General features: G+C 40.0%; 1 protein-coding gene and 1 pseudogene across 5 annotated transcripts in view; one reads left to right on the top strand and one right to left on the bottom strand.

Annotated features, from left to right (window-relative positions):
* Positions 1-22,429, bottom strand: part of Kat2b (lysine acetyltransferase 2B) — a 105,838-nt gene that overhangs the window by 61,927 nt on the left and 21,482 nt on the right. For all 5 annotated transcript variants that reach the window (XM_076842814.1, XM_076842819.1, XM_076842825.1 and 2 more), the window contains exon 2: positions 10,562-10,688. In XM_076842814.1, the coding sequence (XP_076698929.1) occupies positions 10,562-10,688 (127 nt within the window). The remainder of the gene's footprint in view (positions 1-10,561; positions 10,689-22,429) is intronic.
* LOC143412170 (adenosine 5'-monophosphoramidase HINT1 pseudogene) lies at positions 5,063-9,639 on the top strand (annotated as a pseudogene).

The following is a 22,429-nucleotide window of genomic DNA, read 5'->3' as shown; positions in this document are numbered from 1 at the left end:
CTCTTTGTGGCTGTTGGCCAACATCAGACTTGTTAAACTTATTACTGTACTCAACCCCATCCTGGGCCAACACCCAGATGTACCTCCTTCTAACTGCAAAACTGAGCAATTTACTGTACTGAAAATCAACTCACATTAAACCAAAAAGGGTCAGTCCTTATTAAAAGAAACATTTCTTTAATCTTAAGCATTTTTGATACAAGTAGGTACTCTTCCACTATCTAAAAAGCATGTTTTGTTGTTGTTTTGTTTTGTGGTGCTAGGAATCAAATAGAGGACCTCATGTATGTTAGGCAAGTGCTCTACCACTGAGCTGTACCCTAGCACTAAAATGTATGCTTTCTTAAAAAGACATGCCCTCCTGGGCATGGTGGCACAGCCTCTGGCTATAATCCCAGTCTCGATATAATCCCAGCATCTCAGTAGGCCAAGACAGGAGGATCACAAGTTCAAGGTCACCCTGGGCAATTTAGCAAGACCCAGTTCCAAAATAAAATAAAAAGGATTCTCTCTTTGCTTTCTGGCCTCCGTGAGGTGAGCACCTTTGTTCTGCCAAGGCCTTCCTCACCACTGGCCCTGGAAACAGTGGAACCAATGGAACCAAGTGACCATGTCCTGAAATCTCTGAAACCACGAACCAAAACAAGTCTTCCCTCCTTTTAAAAGTGAATGAGTAAAATAAAATAAAATAAAAAGAGTTGGGGATATAGCTCAATGGTAGAGCTTGCCTAGCACAAACAAAGCCCTGAGTTGGATCCCTAGTACCAGGGAGAGGTGTGGGGGGAACTATAATAAAAATCTCTCAACTACAATGCACAATTCCCTCACAATTAACCTGAAACTGAAGTCATTACTCGGAGGCCACTGCTATTTTAAGCTTTGACGTATGCTTCCTAATTTAATACTCCCTGATAAAGTTTGCATTGATGTACACTGTCTCAGCAAGATTAGAGAATAATCCTTCCCCTACACTCTTGCCTACAGTTGAGAATCCCTACCAATAATTTAATCAATCTTTTGAAAATTAATGAAGGCACCCAAAGCTTTGATCTGCATTCCCTGGAATGGCCTAGAGTTTTTTATATTATAGGCTATTATTATTTGTTCTCCTGAGCACTATCCAGTTCCTGGGTTTGGTCGTTTAGTGTGCTGCTCTTTTTATTATTGCCTTAAAAGAATTTTAGGTACTAACCTTTGGTCTGTTCTATTCATTGCAAATGCTTATGAATTTTGTTGAGATTTGTGTTTCATTGATTTGGTTTGGCTGTATACAAACTTTTAATTTTGTAGAAAGTCAAAATCTATGTTTGGCATTTAAGGCACTGCAAACAATTTTCCTACTAACCAAAAGATAACAAAAAATGAATTTCACCTAGCATTTTAATGAGTTTTTTAAAAAATGTTTCTCTATGAAAATGTCAACATCACAAAATTAAAAAAAAATTTAAAAATTAAAGCTGAGAAACGATTCCAGATTAAAGAATATAGAGACATGACAACTAAATACATATGTAATTCTAGACTGGATATTTGATACAGAAAAAAAAATATGAAGGACGTTTTTGGGTCGACTGATAAAATTAGAATACAAGCCATAAATTAGAAACAAGCATTACATTATTGTTAAATTACTGCAATTGGTAATGGAACTGATGTTATATAAAAATAATACCTTTACTTCTAGAAAACACAGATTAAAATATTGAGAGGAAAAGGGCTATGATATATATGCAACTTATATAATGTAGGGAAAGCTATTGTATTGTGTTATATCTGCATGTAAATGAGAACAAACGGCAAAGTAAACTGGATAAAATGTTACCAATAGCTAAATCTATGGAAAGGATATATGGGAAATTCTTCATTTCTATCCTTGTAATTATTACGTAAGCTTCCAATTATTTCCAAATAAAAATGTTTTCAAAAATCTTTCTTCCATCTGAATTTGATAATCCAGCTTTTATTTCAAATGGCCTTCCAAGAGCCTGTTACAAATCATCAGTATAATTACTCAAGAACTGGCCAATCCGTGCCTTATGGGAAAGACTCATTCCTCCCAGCAGAACTCAGTTCCCCCAGTGTCCCTTATATGTGAAGGGCCAGAAGAAGGGAAAGGAAGGTGTAAATCAGAGGAATGGAGGAGGTTTTGCTTATTTTACATCTCTCCAGGAGGGTGCATGTTGGCCCATCTTTGTACTATGTTAGACTTGCAAACACCCAGGGTACCACAGGGTGACCCACCATGTGTATGCTGCCAAGAATCACAGTGCAGCTGTTGCCTTGCTGAGAACAGGAAGCACAATGTCACTGTGTGCTATGACCCTTGCTAAGCTCTGGCTCCGTGTATCATTGACCTGCACTTCTCATGAGGACAGCCTGCCAGTCCTCACATGCCCTGCATTGTGCATGGGCAGCAGCTGAGCAGGAAACTAACATGTCCCCGCTTCTTTGGACCAGAAGCAAATGGCATCCTGTCTACAGGATTTGAAAGCTGGTCAAATACATGTTTTGTTCATGGGATCAAGGCTAGAAGAGGTAAAATTAATAACTACAGGGCTGGGGATATGGCTCAAGCAGTAGCGCGCTCGCCTGGCATGCGTGCGGCCCGGGTTCGATCCTCAGCACCACATACAAGCAAAGATGTTGTGTCCGCCAACAGCTAAAAAAAATAAATAAATATTTAAAAATTCTCTCTCTCTCACTCTCTCTTTAAAAAAAAAAATTAATAACTACAATAGACCTACTGAATGAACTGCAAAAGGCTAATCAATTAAAAGTGTTTCCTTGCTGGGCAGAGTGGTGCATGCCTGTAATCCCAGCAGCCAGGGAGGCTGAGGCAGGAGGATTGCAAGTTCAAAGTCAGCCTCAGCAACTTGGCAAGGCCCTAAGTGATTTAGCGATACTCTGTTTTAAAAATAAAAATTAAAAAAAGGGGTAGGGATGTGGCTCCATTGTTAAGCACCCCCTGGATTCACTCCCTGGTACCAAAAAAAAATTGTTTCATTTTTGAAATCATAGATATGGAATGGAAAAAAGAACAGTCTAAAAGTAAGAACAGAAATCCAACAGAAATATAATGAGAGCCACATCTAGAAGTTTAAATATCCCACTAGCTACGAAAAAAAAAAAAAAAAAAAGCTAAAAGAAAAACTTGGGGGTCAGGTGTGGTGGTGTATACCTGTAATCCCAGCGGCTCAGTAGGCTAGGCAGGAGGATCACGAGTTCAAAGCCAACCTTAACAACATCGAAGCACTAAGCAACTCAATGAGACCCTGTTTCTAAATAAAATACAAAATAGGGCTGGGGATGTGGCTCAGTGGTTGAGTGCCCCTGAGTTCAATCTCCAGTATCAAAAAAAAAAAAAAAAACCTTGGGGGATAGCTCAGTGGCAGAGCACTTCATTTGCTTAGCATTCGTAAATCCCTGGGGTCAATCCCTAACATGCAAACACACACACACAGTCGAAAGAAATCAATAAAAAATGTACTTTAGTAATGTATTATCATTCTGTCAGGTAAAAAAAGTTATTAATATTACCATTTTCCACCTTTTTTTTTCATACTTAGTCTTCCAAATTGGTGTGCATTTTACACTTGAAGCTCATTTCAATTCAAACTAATCACAATCCAAGTAAGCCACAAATGGCCTTGCAGCTACTCAGTGCAAGTACAGATGATGCACCAAGAAAGCTTGTCTGCAATAAATGCAACCAGTGCCCCCTTTTCAGTACAGTGACTTCAATAACTTATCAATAAAGGGAATAAACCAAATTACATCAAATGTATTAAATATATGCTGAATTATAAAAGTCGGCCCTTAATCACAGTTCAGCAAACCAACAGGTGTGTACAATTATAATTACATAAGACGAAACATTACAACAGCTCCGAGGACCTTGTTCCCTCTACAAAGACCTAGAGAGTCAAGCCTTGGAGAAAAAGGGGGATTCGCTGGCCAAAAATGAAAGAAAGGAATTACAGGGCATGTGAGCCTCCATGTCCAAAACACAGATAGGGAAAGTTTAAAGAACCCACAAGCCTGGGAGCCAAAACGAAATGCAGACGGTGGGGAAAGGCCTGGAAGGTATGGAGACATGAAGTATCTGCTGAATTCCACTCTGAGGATAATAGGCAACTCAGAGACGTAAACAGGAGAGCGTGACCAAATTCAATCACTTCTTCCTAGGAATGCTGAGGGTGCAGGAATAGAAATAAGAACAACAGGAGCTGCAGCAGACAGGGCCAAGGAATCATAAGGAAAAGGCTGAATTCAGGAAATGCTGAAGGGATTTTGGAGGGAGACTAAACCTGAGCTACATAGCCAGAGGAAGAGAGAAGTAAGCTAATCAGGTGAGTAGGACAATGTTCTCCATGTTCTGCCCTTAGATCCTGCTGTTCTGTTCTCACAACTCCCCATGAGGTTAGAAACCTGCATCTGCAAGTCTGCATTAGCCAACAGAGGACACTCAGCCAAGAGGAAAATGCTGACTTCCTTCAGGTAGCTCTGTCAGTGTGCCAGCTGAGCCCCAGAGGTATGCCATTTGTCATCAGCACCACACATGTATAAACGGGAACTGAGAGAGATCAAGGGCTGGAGGTCTACGCAAATGTGGTGTGGCCAAAGAAAAAGTGTTGAGTTGTGGGATGTGGTGGGGCTCATGCCTGTAATGCCAGCGACTCTGAGGCAAGAGAAGCAAGGTTGAAGTAGAAGGATCACAAGTTTGAGGTCAGCCTGGGCAATTTTGCAAGACCCAGTCTCAAAACAAAAAATAAAAAGAGTTGGGGATGTAGTTCAGAGGTACAGTGTCCTGGATTCAATCCCAGTTGTCCTCCCCCAACTCCCCAAGAAAAGAAAAGAAAATGTGTTGAGTCAAATAATCTTCTTAAATCACGTAAATATTTGAAATAGTCCATGAGTAAAATACTGGCATTCTCTTTTATTGCTCAAGAAATAAGATACGTGTTTAATCATTAGAGCTAGCTCCTTACTTTCCATAGAAAGTTATAATTGTAAACAAGCAGAAAAGAAGAGATAACTATAATAACAAGGATTAATTCCCACAATGAAGGTAACAACTCTGAAAAAAGAAAAAGAGTTCTATAGAAGCCAGGTACAGTGGTGCACACTAGTAATCCCAGCCACTCCACAGGACGAGGAGGGAGGATTCCAAGTTCAAGACGAGTCTCAGCAACTTAGTAAGGACCTAAGGACTCAGCAAGGCCCTGTCTCTAAAAGAAAAAAAGAAAAGAAAAAAGGAGGGGGGCTGGGGACATGGCTCAGTGGTTAAGGGCCCTAGGGTTCAATTGCAGGTGCAAAAAAAAAAAAAAAAATAGAAAAAGTTATACATAAAAGCTGTATAAAAGTGGGGAGGGAGTAGCTCAGTGGTAAGCATTTGTCTGGTACATAAAAGGCCCCAGGTTCCATCCCAGCACTCTGAGAGAATAAAAAAAAACCTTTAAAAATTATCACTGGTTGAATTTAATCACCAGTTTGTTCTGGTTCAGTTCATTACAATGGAATCCAAAAATAACAACAGAAATTCCAATGGTATTTTGATCACATGGTTTGTTTCCTGCTTTCTTGGTCATAAAAACAGGTTACTTTTTAAATAAGCAATGCCAAATAAGGAGGGTTTTGTTGGTTGGTTAGACGGCTGGTTGGTCAATTGGTTGGATTTTGGGTATTGAAGAATGAACTCAAGGCACTTTACCACTGAGCCACATCCCCAGTCTTTTTTTTTTTTTTTTTTAGACAGCATCTTCCTAAGTTGCTGGAGCTGGCTTCAAACTTGGAATCCTCCTGCCTCAGCCTCCCAAATCACTAGGATTACAGGAATGCACCACTGTTCCCAGCTTGGAATTTTTATTAATACTAAAATGAGGAGAAACATTGGACTCAATTGAAATGCTTTGTTAGAAGTGCTTTGTCAAATTTTTGTAAACTGAATGTGTCTACTTGAAAATATCAAATAATTTCAGAGAATAAGGTAGAATAGGCTGTAATGCCAGTAGTCTATTCTACAGATGACAATTATTAACCCCAAGTAGTTACAGGGTATTGTATTTTACAAGCAAATCTAGATCTACCATTTCATTATGTAGATGATACTAAATTGCAAAAAGGTGAAGTGATATGGCAAACTGTGGGGTCAGGCCCCAAATTCTTATTTCCTAACTGCCAATTGAAATTCCTTTCCACTAGATCAGACTCTCTCACTCCTGTGTTTTCTGTCCACCAGACACAGAGGAGTATCAAATTATGGCAGGACACAGACGCTGGGATGAAAATAATTGTCAAGACACTATATAAAACCGGGTGCAGTGGTACACTAAAAATAAAACAAAACTAAAAATTTTTTTTAATTAAAAGCTCAATATTTCCTTCAAAATGCTCTATTTTCTAAAGAAAGAAATCAGTGCTATTCTTGAAGAAGCACCCTGCAATTTGGGACAGGACCACCTTCCACGTAGTTAATTCTGAGGGTAGTTAATTCTGTAGTTAATTCTGAGGGATTCTAGTTGGGCATATGACAGGCACTCTCCCTTAACCAAACAGAAACTGATTTGCCCATTCTGAGAGCTACCAGTAAGTACCCTTCTTACAAAAACCACTTGCTAGCCAGGCACAGTGGCACATGTTGGTAATACCAGCAATTTGGGAGGCCAAGGTAGAAAGATTGTGTTCAAAACCAGCCCCAGCAACTTAGCAAGGCCCTAAGCAACTCATCGAGACCTGTCTCTAAATAAAATATAAAAAAGGGCTGGAGATGTGGCTCAGTGGTTAAGTGCCCCTGGGTTCAAACCTTGACACCAAAAAAGAAACTCTTTTCTTATTTAAACTAGACAATGTTTACATCTGCAGTTTGAAGTAAAAGAACCTTCCCCCCATAGTGTTGCAATGTTACTACGGACAATAGTAACTAATAATCATATATTTGTGTGCCAGGTGCTCTTCTAAAAGTTTTACATGTGGCCAGGTAGAGTGGCACATGCCTATAATCCCAGTGACTCAGGAGGCGGAATCAAGAGGATGGCAAATTCAAGGTCAGCCTCAGCAATCTTAGCAAGGCTCTAAGCAACTTGGTGAGATCCTGTCTCAAAAAGGGCTGGGGACATGATCCAATGGTTAAGTGTCCCTGGGTTCAATCCCTAGTACCAAAAAATATGTAAAAGACTTATATCATTTAATCCACAAATTGATCCTATGAGGTAAGCATGATTATTAACCCATTTCACACTGAAAATACTGAGATCCAGGCAGATTAAGTAATGTGCCCTTTCTCAGAGCTATTGGTTGAACAGCCAGAAGTTTAACTCAGACTGGAATATCCTATAATTTTGTCTTAAATTATAAAACTTCTAATCAGACTGCCTTATGACTTGCTTTATTTGCTGTTTGTTTTGTCTATGGTGCTGAGGAAAGCAATCCAAAGCCTTGCCTATGCTGGAAATCTACTAGTGAGCTATTCCCCCAGCCCCATGGCCCAAATTTTTGCTAATAATAAGTTAAGAACGTCTTTCCATGTTGGAAAATACTTTTTTAAAAAAAAATTCCCGGGCTGGGGATGTGGCTCAAGCGGTAGCGCGCTCGCCTGGCATGCGTGCGGCCTGGGTTCGATCCTCAGCACCACATATAAACAACAATGTTGTGTCCGCCGAAAAAACTAAAATAAATAAATAAATATTAAAATTCTCTCTCTTAAAAAAAAAAAAAAAATTCCCCACATTAAATTTTATAATATCGATTTCCATAATGCAACCAATTATCTTCAACAGTGGGATATTTAGGTTATTCATAGCATTTTAATATCATAAATAAAGCAATAACTGCTTTTCACTTAATTTGAGGGCACATCTTAATCTATATGTAGGTTAAATTTCAAGCACGGACTTGCCAAGTCAAAGGACATGTACCTTTTAATTTTTTTTTTAATTCTTCATTCTTGATTATATATTGGCAAATACCAGACATTTGTTTTCAAAGCTTGTTAAGAATATAAAAGGAAACAAAGTTGGCTGTTTTTTTGTGACACACTGTTTCTGCCTTCAGGCATTCATGTGTGTTTACAAAGCACAGAAGGGAGACAATCTGCTCAGCTACAAAAGAAAAGATCTTGTTTTTAAATGTTAATTGAAGGGAGATAATAGGATTTCCCAATCAATAACCAAATACAGTTCAAGCCCAGGGCTTAAGGATTTCTTGAGTCCAGTTTTTTTTTTATTGCATCATATTTCCTGAGACAATACCAAATATCATTCACTCATGGACAGATTGTAAAAAGGGTAAATCTTAAGACAGTTCTGTAACTTTTAGGTCTTTCTTTCATACTTGCTACTTAAAAAAAAAAAAAAAAAAGAAAGAAAGAAAAAATTACAGCTAGGACCAAACAGTTTAGAGCTGGGACTAGAGCTACTGGGGAGCAAAGGACGTAGGAGGATGAGGCAGGAGGATTGCTTAAACCCAGGAGTTTGAGGCCAGCCTGGGCAATACAGCAAGACTCTATGGAAAAAAGTGGGGGAGGAAAACAGGAAGAGAGAGAAGGACAGAGGGAGAGGGAGAGAGAAAGGGAGATTTAAAAAAAGAAATCATGGCTTACACTTTGACACTAGCACAATCAACACAATGATGTGATTATTAGTGTTTATTTCTTTTGTGAGCTCTATGTTCTATTTCCTTCTCCAGGAGTTACCCCAGTGCCATGATTTCCTGAGAAGATCAAGCTACCTACATTTTTGCTCTACAAGTATTGAAATACACTTCAACTGAATACAACATGAAACCTCAGACTCAACCTGACACCATGCTCTCCTTGGGGGCTGGCACTGCACCATTTAGATCAGCAGGAAGCTCTTCAGATAATGAGGATGACAAAAGAAGCTACCTACTTATAAATAGCCAGATGGAAGGAGCAAGGACCTTAGTGTACATGTTCTGCCCAGAGCTATGTCCTTGTAATACTGAACAGGAAGCTGGACTTAACAGTATTTGGGAGAATGGATAATTGAAGGTAGGGGAAAAAAAAAAAGAAGAAGAAGAAGAAGAATGTCCCAAGATCCTCTGCAAACTGGAATTTAAATATCCAGAATAATCTAAGTGCCCATTATTTTTTTTCTACTTGGGCTGGTGTACCACTGCAGCAGTAGAACAGAGTCTGGCATATGTGAGGAGTGGGGTTCAATCCCCCACAACTGCAAAAGTTACCAACTCAAACAAAATACAATGTTAAAGCAGTTTTTAGCAGCATGAGAAGGATGAGATCATCAAGGCTCAGGTCACCCAGCCTGGCGACAACACCACCTTCAAAAAGATCATTGGCAAGGAAACCTGAACCAAAATCATTTTTGAGGATGGCCAGTGTCTTGTTTTCCATGACATTTCCCCTCAAGCACCAACACATTTTTTTGTACTCCAACTGAGTACAAATTAAAACCTCCTATATAGTCCAGATTTCTGCAGCAGAGGATGTGGATAAAATTCTTCATGGACATTTAATGACTGATGGCAAGAAATGTGCTGCTGGTCAAGGACCAAAGAAGGGTTATTAAATGGTGGTAAATGAAGGTGCAGAGGGGACAGTCTGTCTATCACGTTCATCTCCATGTTTTTGGAGGTCAGCAGATAAAATGGCCTTCCATTTAAGCAGGAATTGGGGAATAACTTTCCCTTCTTTAGGCAATAATTATATTTGAATTTTCAGTATGTTAAACAGCATGCTTATGTCTGCCTGTGTGTGGAGATATTGAGGAAATATTTTTTTAAACTATACATAATAGAAGATGTTGCATGGTTAAAAAAAATCTTTTTTTTTTTTTTAAATCCTACAGCTGGGGATATACCTCAGCAATTGTGTGTTCTTAGCATATGAGAAATGCTGGGTTCAATCTCCAGCACCTCCTCCCCAGAAGAATTACCCTGACACTCGTATTAAGATGCAGAGTAACAGATTATCTCAGTCCTGTTGAATAACTGCAGCAAAGCCTTATCTTGCCACCCTGACAATAATTATCTTACAGAGACAGATAAAAAAAGTTGAAAAGGAAAAGACAAGTAAACATTCAAGAAACACAATGGAGGGCAACCCCAATAAAGAAAGTACTGGCAAATACAAGAAACAAAGGTACATGCAGATAAAATGAAGCACCCTCCAAGAAAGTTCAGAGGTTCAGAAAATAACAACAAATAACCAGTTAGTTGAGGTTTCCACCCTAGGCTCAAAGACCCTCAGGCCCCTCCATCAGAACGAATCAGGACATGTTACACATTATTTATTCTAAATAGCTCAGTTGCTGTGTTTCATGTTATCTGGCAATCCTTCAGTCCAACTCAGCTCATGCTGAAAGGGGAAAAGAGACAAATAATGAATCGATGCCAACAGTGAGTGCATGGACTGTCTCTCCCATGAAACCAACTCAGGAAACTAGAGAAGACTCTTTTGTTGTTGGCCTCATATAGAAGTAAACAGCATTCAAGTTGGGTTAATCCACAGAATTCATTAAAAGTTAGGGACAGTCAGGCAACAGTGAAACTGCTGGTTTCAAACCTAGAAGATTCTGGAACTCACCTAGGGCATGGCTACAACTCCGGCAGGATTCCGTGAGACTGACAATGATCTGCTGCAGATCCGCTCTGGGGGGAGTGGGAGAGGGGTTGGGGTTTTTCCAGCCATTACATTTACAGGATTCCTCGGCCTAGAGGAAGAAAGAGAGAAACAAAAATTCCGTCACAGGCAGCCATGGACTGATTTTTTTTTTTTTTCCATATAACACTGGTTATATGACAGCTAGCCCCTCACACAACTCACCCTCAACTTTTGTCATTTTCTACCTAGGCAAGAGAAACAAACTCATAAAAATGGCAAAGGGAGTATTTGCTTTGGGCATTCTGGGTTTTGTTTTGTTTTGTTTTGTTTTGTTGCTGGCTGGAATCCACATGCTGCAGCTCAGACAGCTGACCCACACACTGGGCCACCCTTGCCTCAGTGAGTATCCCTAGAGTGGTCAGTTCCAAGAGAATCCTTCACTAAAGTTTTTTAAAACAGGGCTGGTCTAGGGACATAGCTCACTGGTAGAGCAGTTGCCTGGTATGTGTGAGGTCCTGGGTTCAATCTCTAGCACCTTAAAAAAAAAAAAAAAAAAACTAACCAAAATAATAAGCCACACTCCTCAGATAACAATAAACACAGCAAGGACCTGAGCAAGACTCAGCTTTGTCAGCTCCAAGGCTCCTACTCCAAATTGAACCCACAGACCAGAAGAGAAACCCACAGACCTACAGAAGTTGTAATCCCAGTGAGAAGCGATGGGGTACACCTAGCTGAAGCCCCACGCACCCCAAACCTTTTACAGGCTCCCGGGTGTGGAAATGGAGAGGACATCGTGTAGTCATGTAGCCTGAGGTTTCTACCCATGTGTACTTCCCAGAGTTCCTGTACTAGAACATGATATTATTTCAGTAATACTTAATAGAAATCTTTAACTTTGTCCACATACTTTTCATGCTTCTCTTTGTAAAAAGAAATTAATAATAATAATAATAAACATTTCTGTGGCTGGGAAAACAGAAAATAAATTGTTCGAATAATGAAACACCCATAGATTCATTCTAGGCCAAAGCCTTCAAAGTGTCCAATATGGTAGCCACTAAGCCATATGTGGCTACTGAGCACTTGAAATGTGTCTAGTCCAAATTGAAATGTACTGTAGATGGAAAATACATACTACTTCTGAAGAGTGGTGCAGAAAGAAAAATGTGAAACATTTTTTCCAGTACTGGGAATTGAACCCAGGGACACTATACCACTGCTATATCCCAGCCTTTTATATATATTTGTATGTATGTATTTATATATATACTAGGGATTGAACTCGGGGCACTTTACCACTGAGTTACATTCCCAGCCTTTTTTTTTTTTTTTTTTTTTCACTTTTTATTTTGAGACAGGGTCTTGCTAAATTGCTTAGGGCCTCACTAAATTGCTGAGGCTACCCTTGAATTGTGATTCTCTTGCCTCAACCTCCCAAATAGCTGGGATTACAGATGTGTGCCATCAGGCCCAGCTTATTTTTATTTTAAGATATAGGCTCACTAGTGGCCCAGGCTGGCCTTGAATTTATAATCCTCTTGCCTTAGTCTTTCTAAACTCCAGAGTAGCTGAGAAACTAAGATAACACGCATGTACCACTACACCTAGATATTAATTTTCATATTGATTGCACACTGAAATGGTACTATTTTAGACATACAGGATTAAATTAAAAAGATCATTAAAGATAATTTAACCTTTTATTTTTTCTTTTTACCTTTTTAAATGTCATTTCCAGAACACTTAACCTGTCACATTCACATTCTACTGTACTATTCTATGAAACAATGTGTATAGATATTTTTGATTGGTCTTTGGATTCAATCTTTGGTTCTCTCAGAGGTTTTTGCTCTCCACATTGTTCCCTCATCCTCACCCCAGGTACCAGGTGGCTGAAGTTAATAAAAAATCTAATTTTTAGAAATTTTCTAAGTGACAGCTGCCTTGATCTTATCTATAGTATTTCCCAAGATGGAGGCAGTGTCTGAAGCGTGTGTGGTACAGGAGAACAGGGAGAGAAGGAATTAGTTACTCGCAAGGTAAGAGGGGTCAATGCAGAAGATGAAAAGTTTGTTTTGAAATGTGGAAAGAAAACTCTGCCTTGAATATGAATTATTTACAGTAGGCCCAGTGGACCTTGTGAAATCAGCAAATACAACTTGACCTCTTCTTTCATCTTAACATGATGAGAATGAATATGGCACAGCCAGAAGGACTTTATGTCAGCAAGCCCCATAATTACAGATCCAGTGAATACCAAGTGCCCCTCTTTTGGCAGGGCATCAAGAAGGATCCAACTCTTATCCCTACTGCTATTTTACCAAGCTGAGCTCAGACTTGAAATTCTCTGCAATAAGCCCCAAACCCCTTCAGAGAGTATAAATGGTCCCAGAGTCAAGGGTCTTGGAGGAACATTCATGTGAGAACTTCAAGAGAAGGGAAGGTTTGCCGGGCATGGTGGTACACATCCATAATCTGAGCTATTTGGGAGTCTGAGGCAGGAGGATCACAAGTTCAAGACCAGCCTAGGCAAATTAGTGAGACCCTGTCTCAAAATTAAAAATAAAAAGGGACGGGGGAAAGGCTGGGGGTTGTGGCTCAGTGATAGATCACTTGACTAGTATGTGTGAGTCACTGGATTAGATCCTCAACACCACATATAAATAAACAAATAAAATAAAGGTCCATCAATATCTAAAATACAATTAAAAAAAAAAAAAAAAAAAAGACTGGGGATGCACCTCCGTGGTAGAGCAAACCTGGGTTCCATGCCCAGCATAGGGGAAATGAGTGCAGAACATGCCACTCTGGTATAAAGGTTATACATAACAAAAAATAGCTCTCTGCCTTCCCCCTATTTCTCCACCAGCAGGACATAAGTAGGAAGCACAGGAAGTTAATCAGACAATTCTTATCAGCCCAGAGATGGCACCAGAGGAATCTGCACAATAAACCTTACTAAAACCAGCCCTCATTCACCCTTAGTTTCTCCATGTTGCCTAGATGACCTAACTGAATTTCTGCCCCACTGAGTCTTGCTTTTTTTTTTTTTTTTCGGGTATTCAGGAGAGAACTCAGGGGCACTCGACCCCTGATTCACATCCTCAACACTAATTTGTATTTTATTTAGAAACAGGTCATCTCACAGAATTGCGTAGGCACCTTGCTTTTGCTGAGGCTGGCTTGACCTCGTGATCCTCCTGCCTCAGCCTCCCGAGCCAATAGGATTACAGGCATGCGCCAGGGCACCTTTTTCATTTTAAATATTTTTTTAATTGTAGATAAACACAATACCTTTATTTTATATGTTTATTTTTATGTGGTGCCAGGGATCGAACCTAGTGCCTCACGCAAGCACTCTACCACTGAGCCACAGCCCCAGTCCTCTTGCTTATCTTTGAGGACAGGATGGCTGATGCCCCTCTTCAGGTAGGCTAGCTAAAACCAACTGGATCTAAGATGGTTGCCAGAGCAACTGCCAGCCTCTAACTTCATTACAATTCCATCAGCCTGCTAGACGGTACACCTCCCAGCACCATGACAGTTGATAACTGTCTTGAGAATAACCAATGAAAACCATGAAAGGAACAAAAAAAGAGATGGCACTCAAATTCTCAGAAAATCTCCCACCCATTTCAAAAAATGCACGACTATTCCTCCCCTTTATTAACATATCCCTCCCCCTCATTTCTGTTAACCTACACCTATAACCTCCCAGACCCCCAGGGTCAAGATGCTGACTTAGTTAACTCTTTGGCCAAGAATAAACCTTCATTGGTTCCACAATCCCAAGAGGGAACAAGGACCCAATTGTGAGGTCAAAAATTGGTAACATGCCAGGAGCTCAAGAGGCTGAGGCAGAAGGATCACAAGTTCAAGGCTAGCCTGGGCAATTTCATGAGACCCTAAGCAACTTAGCAAAACCCTGTCTAAAAATAGAAAATAAAAAAGGGTACCAGGTTCAACCCCCATTACCAAATAGAAAAGAAAAAGATAGAAAGAAAAGTAATGACAGAATAGTTCCCCAAAAGTAGTTAAGTATGGCTGGTCAAATCTAGAAGGAATAGAAATACAGTACTTGCCAAAAACCTTCAGGTTTGAATAACAACATTTCTAGCCAAAGAACCATGATGTGTTACTGATTCACTCCACAATATTTACTGAAGGCCTACTATGTACCAGGTGCTTTTGCTAGATGGTGTGAGACATAGAAAGTTCAGTAGTCTATTTTCAGAACCCAATATTTATCCTAAATTGGGATATTAAGATCCAATTGTAGCCTTTTTAACTGTAGCCCTTCCCTTTGCCCATCCAATTTTAAAATTTACCAGTAGATTTTAACACCAAGCTCCTCCTATCAGAGCAGGGGGAAGTGCTGTGTTTGGCATTAAAACAGGCAGACTGCCCACCCAATGTGTTTGTTTGCCAGGTACAGAAAAGTTTGCCTTGCAGAGCTATTTCCAAGCACGTGTTTGATTCCTTAGAGCACCCCCCCAGTATTTCTAACAACGGGAAACTAAGAACCTTTTCTCATGGCACTTTATATTGGGGGGTGGTGGAGGATGGAGCAAGAAAAATAAATAAATGATAGTGTATTAGAAAATGAGAGAGCTCGTGGTAAATCACCCTTGGGTTCAATCCTCAATATGGGGGTGGGGGGTGGGGTTCCAGTAAAAGATGAAACAGCCAGGCAAAGATAAAAGATTATCTGGCTTGCTCAACAAAGAGCAAAGGCCAGGGAGGCTGGAGAACTGTAAGGTACAGAGTTGCAGATAGTAAGATAATGGGGTGGGAGGAATCCTGTGAGCCGCCTAGGCTTGGTTACTGGATCTACCCTCTCCCTCTCAGATAGGATCCACAAGGGCTTGAACGGGGGAAGAGGGAGAACTGGAGGACATGGACAGGGTGTCTCCAAAATCCCTTCCTTCCTTCCTTTGCTTTTTCCCTACAGTCACAGAGGTAAGCATCACCACTTTTTTCTTTGATAGTAGTCACTGAGGTTTAAAAAAGAAGGAAAAAAAAATCCATTTCCTTTGGGTAACTAATTAACATGATGAAATCATCCTATTTTCTTTTTCTTTCAGCTTCCAGACCAGAAACAACTATGCATTCGTTTACACAGGGAAGTACACAACAGGATGAATAAAGCCCCAAATTTATAAATCTCTCTTGATACTGAGATGAAAAGCACCACCAATACCTTAACCAAGGTCTCAAGAGAACACTGGATTCCCCTACAATACTCACAAAGACTGAACAAGTGAACTAGTCAAGGTTCATTACTGATTAAGATGCAAGATTTCTGCTTTAGGATTAGGGGTAGGTGGGTAATAACCGAAAGTTCAAAACTCCAAGGAATCAAGGGATTTCTTTCCTCATTCACCTAGGTAACCACTTTCACTTGTGACAAGCACAGTGGATTTTTGCATCTGGGCACATTAGCAACCGCAGTCTAAGTTGTTTTCCATGGTGGGTTATTTAAGGCAGGGAGTAAAACTGGCAGGAAATATGTATGGACCAGAATAAAAATCAACCATAGCCAACATGTGTAATTCCACTTACAGACAGAGGGAGATAAAAATCCTTATCACATAACCACATTTAAGAATTCAAGGATACAGCCGAGTGCAAGACTGGTAATCCCAGCTACTTGGGAAGCTGAGGCAGGAGGATCACAAGTTCCAGGCCAGCCTCAGGAACTTAATGAGGTACAGTTTCAAAAATGAAAGGGCTGGGGATAAAGTTCAGTGGTAAAGCTTCCCTTAGTTCAATCCCCAGTACCCAAGGGGGGAAAAAAACTGAAGGATTCACAACTGTTCTCCCTGTGGCCTTGTTTATAAAGGACCTCCTCCTTACTGAAATTCAAACTAACAATAAGCCTTTAAATCTTGGAGAAGACAATACTGACTTTTAGAGATATAGATCATAACTTCATTATTGCAACAGACTTAGTGCAACCAGCCCAGAAAGAAAAATTTAAGCCCCTTCTTGTCTTAACATGACAGAGAATAATAGCCATGATCATTGGGGGGATCCTAAATGGGTGAGTCACAAATCTCATGGCAGGGAGATTTAGAATAATTTAAAAGCTTATATTTCTCCTCCTCAGTATAAAAATAAAATCCAATTTAACCACACTTCTTTAAGTTACTGTAACAGAATGTTTAATGAATTCCACAACATAATAAACACAGACACTTAGAAATGGATCCGAATTCCTGGGTTCCATCCCCAGAACTGGGTGGGGCAAGGGGAAAAATGGGTAGGGGATCTCAATACAGGTCTTCTCTTGCAAAACTGGCTAATTTGATTTCCACATTGGATCTTCGGATTTCCAGTAATTATTACAAAATTATATTTCTTTTGTTCAGAATGACTGAGACTTTTTCAAAAAAAAGAAAGAAAAAAGAAAATTCCAACAACAAAGGACAAAGAGAGGGAGAAAACATGGGGCAAAAGACTGAGAACTGTAACCCTCTGTCAGCCCCACAGCACTCCCCAATTGTGCACTGCAGTGTACAGCAGCCAGGAGTACTTGCAAGTGTCAGTCCAAATTGAGATGTTGTAAGTATAAAATACACACTGGATTTTAAGGACCTAATGCAAAACAAAGAATATTAAAATATCTCATTAAGAATTCTTTTGGAGACTGGGGTTGTGGCTCAGCAGTTGAGTGCCCCCGAGTTCGATACCTAGTACCAAGAAAAAAAGGAATTCTTTTGGAGGGGCTGGGATTGTAGCTCAGTGGTAGAATGCTTGCCTAGCATGAGGTACTGGGTTAATCCTCAACACCACATAAGTGATATGTCGATCTACAACTAAAAATATATAAAATTAAAAATAATAAAATTCTTTTTGAGCAAGGCTCTAAGCAACTCAGATAGACCCCGTCTCTAAAATAAAAGGGCTGGGGATGTGGCTCAGTGATTGAGCACCCCTAAATTCAGTCCCCAGTACCAAAAAGAATTCTATCTATCTAGTGTGGTGGTGCACACCTGTAAATGCAGCAACTCGGGAGGCTGAGGCAGGAGGATGGCAAGTTTGAGGAAAGTCTGGACAACTTACTAAGACCCTGTCTCAAAGTAAAAAATAAAAGAAAAATAAGTAGGGCTGGGGGATGTAGCTCAATGCTAAAGTATCCCTGAGTTCAATCTCCAGTACTACAAAAAAAAAATTAATAAAAATTTCTTTATGTTGATTACCTACTATAATGATAATATTTGAGTATTAGATAAAACATTAAAATTAACCAACTTTAATTAGTATTAGGTATTAATCAAATTTAAATTTGGGCTGTTCTCTTTCTTTTTCTTTTTTTCTTTTCTTTTTTTATTTTTTGGTAGTTGTGTTCTGGCTTAATTTATATTTTGTTCATTTGTTTTCCATTTTGCAGAGCTGGACATCAAGCCAGGACCTCACAATGCTAGGCGAGTGCTCTGCCCCTGAACCACACCACAGTCCCTCTTGAACTTATGTAACCTGGACAGTGGGTTGAGCAGCATCCGTCAAAATTCATACATCTGTCACAGAGACACAAACAGGGAAGAAAGCAAAGACGGAAGCAGAAATTCAAGTGACGCACTACCAGCCAGAGAATGCCAAGGACTTCCAAGAGATGCCAGATGCTGAGAGGAGGCCAGGAAGGATTTTCCCCCAGAGCCTTCAGAAGGAGCAGGGCACTGAGGATACTTAATGTCCAACTTCTGGCCTCCAAAGCAGTGAACAAAGAAACTGTGGTTTTAAACTACCGATTTTATGGTAATTTGTTATGGTAGCCCTAACAAGCTAACACATGGACTACTAGAAAATATAAAATTACATGTGTGACTCACAATATAATTCTATCAGATATGACTGTACTACAATTTAAAGGGAATCCACTCCCACACCCCAAGCCTTCACTATGGGCCCTAACAGTTTAGGCACACAGTAGTAGTTTCAATTCCTAAGTGGTTAAGTATATACCCCACTGAGATATCTGGGACTCCCTTGAGTTTTGTTCAGGAATTTTTTTTTTTTTTTTTTTTTTTTTTATGTGTGTGTGTGCAGGGGAGTTGGATATGAAAAGTATGTACTTTCTACATATATGCATGTACCACCAACACCTAGCAACCCAAATACACAAAATTTTCTAATATGTGTGGGACTTACCCGATTTGCTAAAGAGGGTAAATAAGTCTTTTAAAAAACATTGAAGGGGCTGGGGCTGAGGCTGGGGCTCAGCAGTGGAGTGCTGGCCGAGCACATGCGAGGCCCTAGGTTCGATCCTCAGCACCACATAAAAATAAATAAGTAAAATAAAGGTATTGTGTCCAACTACAACTAAAAAAGTAAAAATTAAAAAAAAAAAATTCAATGCCATTCTCCTTGACTGCCAGCAAAGCATTCTCTGCCCAGCGTTCTGAGCTATTTCTACCATGCCCTCCATCTTGGCCGCCATCTGCCCTTTCCAAGTGCTCCAGCTTGGCTACTGTTCTTTGAGATAACAGGTCTCCCTTCAAAACACCTTTCCCATCTCTCTCCTTAATTAAGCATGACAGCTGCTGTCTCAGGGCACTCCCAAGGGGGCAAGTCTTGCAGCTTTAAAAAAAGTACCAGCTGAAGGACAACCTTTTAGGGAGTAGGCTGCCAAGCCAATTACTGCAGCAGCTAGCAACCTGTGCACGAGGAGGGAATGACTTCATGTCCCCCAAGAGCAAGTCTGTGCAGATGTGGCACAACCAAGAAGGAAGAAAAGAGTACAGCACCGTTTTCCACAGGCTAAGGATGAAAATGTTCTTGTCCCAATAGGGCCCAGGGTTAGAGGTCAAGAGCATGAAACAAGACTTTGTTATAGTAAGTAGAAACTATGATGGATGATAAGGAGGAAACGAAACTGGATAAACAAGTGGTCACAACCCAGATTACAGATGATCAAGGGGACTCACAAGTTCACTCAGCGTTAATGCGTGAGACGGGTGTGAGGATATCTGGGTGACATCCAAGGGAACAGAAGATACACAGCCAGGCTGTCCAGCAGAATTCTGTCATGCCTAAAATATTGGTCACGATTGCTGGGCAGCGAAAGTCAGTGACAGCAAAAGTCACACAACGAAAAACAAGCTGTGAATCCAACATTTTAGTAACACTTACCCTAAGAAAAGTATTCATATAAGTACTCTTATCATACGGTCTGTGGGAAAGGCATTAATTATTGCCACTATTCAGAGAAAACGCTGAAGCTGTGACTTGCTTGAGATTACTCAGTCCACCCTGCAGAAGCACAGAGCATGTACAGGTAGATAAGTGACCCTGCTATGAGTGGAGAGGTCCTTACTCCATCCCCTATCTCTTGGCTCCAAGTTGAACAAAAAGCATAGTATTAGTTTAAAAGTCAAGAACCAGAGCTGGGGTTGCAGGTCAGTGGTAGAGCACGTGTCCAGCATTTGTGAGGTACTGGGTCTGATTATCAGCACCACATATAAATAAATAAAATAAAAGGTCCGTCAACAACTAAAAAATATTAAAAAAAAAAAAAAAAAGTCAAGGGCTAGGTTTGTAGCTCAGTGGTAGAGCGCTTGCTTTGCATGTGTGAGGCACTGGATTCGATCCTCAGCATCACATAAAAATAAAATAAAGATATGTGACCATCTACAACTAAGAAAAATTTTTTTTTAAAGTCAAGAACCTGGGGCTGGGGATGTGGCTCAAGTGGTAGCGCGCTCGCCTGGCATGCGTGCGGCCCGGGTTCGATCCTCAGCACCACATACAAACAAAGATGTTGTGTCTGCCAAGTACTAAAAAAAAAAAAAATGTTAAAAAATTCTCTCTCTCTCTCTCTCTCTCTCTCTCTTAAAAAAAAAAAAAAAAAAGAACCAAACCCATAATTTCATATCCAGATAGCTATAATCAGATAGCTATGATCAAAGGGCAGACGTCATCAGGCATAGTAGCATACACATATAATACCAGCTACTCAGGAGGCCAAAGCAAGGGCATCACCAAGTTTGAGGCCAGACTTAAACTGCTTCAAAATTCAAAAAAATAAAAAGGGCTGGGAATGTAGCTGAGTGGTAGAGCACTTCCCTAGTTTGTGCAAGGCCTTGGATTCAATCCCCAGTACTGGTGAAAATTTTTTAATTAAAAATAAATTTTTTATTTTTAGACAAGGTTTACTAAGTCCCCTAGGCTGGTCTTGGAACTTTCGATTCTCCTGCCTTAGCCTCCCCAATTGCAGGTATTACATGAGTGCAATACCATACCCAGCCAAAAATAAATTTTTCTTAACGCTGAGGACACAGCTCAGGGGTAGAGTGCTTGCCTAATATGCACACGGTCCTGAGTTCAATTCCCAATATCAGCAAAAAAAAAAAAAAAAAAAAAAAAAGGAAAAGGGTAGATGGTAACAAATCATCAAAGATGTAGAAAATGAGAATCCATAAAATTGTTGTTGCAGGTATAAATGATAAAGCCACACTGGAAAACTTCTTTAAAAGTTAAACATAGGACTGCGAATGTAGGCACCTGGGCTCAATCCTCAGTACTGGGGGAAAAATTTCAAAACACAGCCAATGAAATCTGATAAAGAGCCTCAAAAATAGGGGCTGGGGTTGTGGCTCTGGGGTGGAGTGCCCGCCTGGCATGCCTGAGGCACTAAGTTCAATCCTCAGAACCACTTAAATGTAAAATAAAGATATTGTGTCCACCTAAAACTAGAAAATAAATATTTATTTTTTTAAAAAAGAGCCCCAAAATAAACACTCATATATGTGGTCAGGTGATTTTGACAAGGGTGCCAAGACCAATCAATGGAGAAAGAAGCGTCTTTTCAACAAAGAGAGCTGGGTAAAACTGGATAACAATATGTAAAAGAATGACCCATTAACTCAAAATGGATCAAACTCCATGACATAAGACTGCCAACTTCAACTCTCTTAGAAGAAAACACAGGGGAAAGCTTTATGTTATTGGATTTGACAATAATGTCCTGGGTGTGACACAAAATGGTGAAATGAAACAGATAATATGGAATTATCTCTGTGCATCAAAGGACACAATCAACAGAGTGGACAGGCATCCCACAGAAGGGAAGAACATATCTACAAATGACATATTTGCAAGGAGTTAACATCCAGAATACATAAAGAATTCAACAACCAAAACAAATAACCCACCAGGCATGGTGGCACACACCTGTAATCCCAGTGACTCAGGAGACTGAGACAGAAGGATCACGGGTTCAAAGCCAGCCTCAGCAAAAGCAAGGCCCTAAGCAACTCAGTGAGACCCTGTCTCTTAATAAAATACAACACAGGGCTAGGGATTGGCTCAGTGATCGAGTCCCCCTGAATTCAATCTCCAATACTTAAAAAAAAAAAAAAAGCCAATTAAAACACAGGCAAAGGACATGAATAGAAATTTCTCCAAAGATATACAAATAGCCAATAAATACATGAAAAGATGCTCATCAATAAACATTATGGAAACCTAAGTGTATAATAAGAGTCAGGCAGTCATGGTGACACACACCTGTAATCCCAACAACTCAGGAGGCTGAGGCAGGAGTACACCCTTGGGTTCAATCCCTAGTATCACCAAAAAAAAAAAAAAAAAAGTTAAGGGCTGGGGTTGTGGCTCAGTGATAGAGCATTTGCCTAACATGTGTGAGGCAGTGGGTTTGATTCTCAGCACCACATATAAATAAATGAATAAAGTAATAGTCCATCAACATCTAAAAAAATATTTTTACAAAAAGTTAAATTTTTCCAAGCATGATCCAGCAAATCCACTCCTAGGTGTCCACACAAGAGAAATGAAAACATCCACACCAAAGACAGATATTAGCAACATGATTCATAACCACCACCA

The sequence above is a fragment of the Callospermophilus lateralis genome, chromosome 1 (genome assembly GCF_048772815.1).
Source record: "Callospermophilus lateralis isolate mCalLat2 chromosome 1, mCalLat2.hap1, whole genome shotgun sequence".
Taxonomy (NCBI): domain Eukaryota; kingdom Metazoa; phylum Chordata; class Mammalia; order Rodentia; family Sciuridae; genus Callospermophilus; species Callospermophilus lateralis.
The sequence above is the reverse complement of the archived record's forward strand: the minus strand, read 5'-3'. Positions and strand labels throughout refer to the sequence as shown.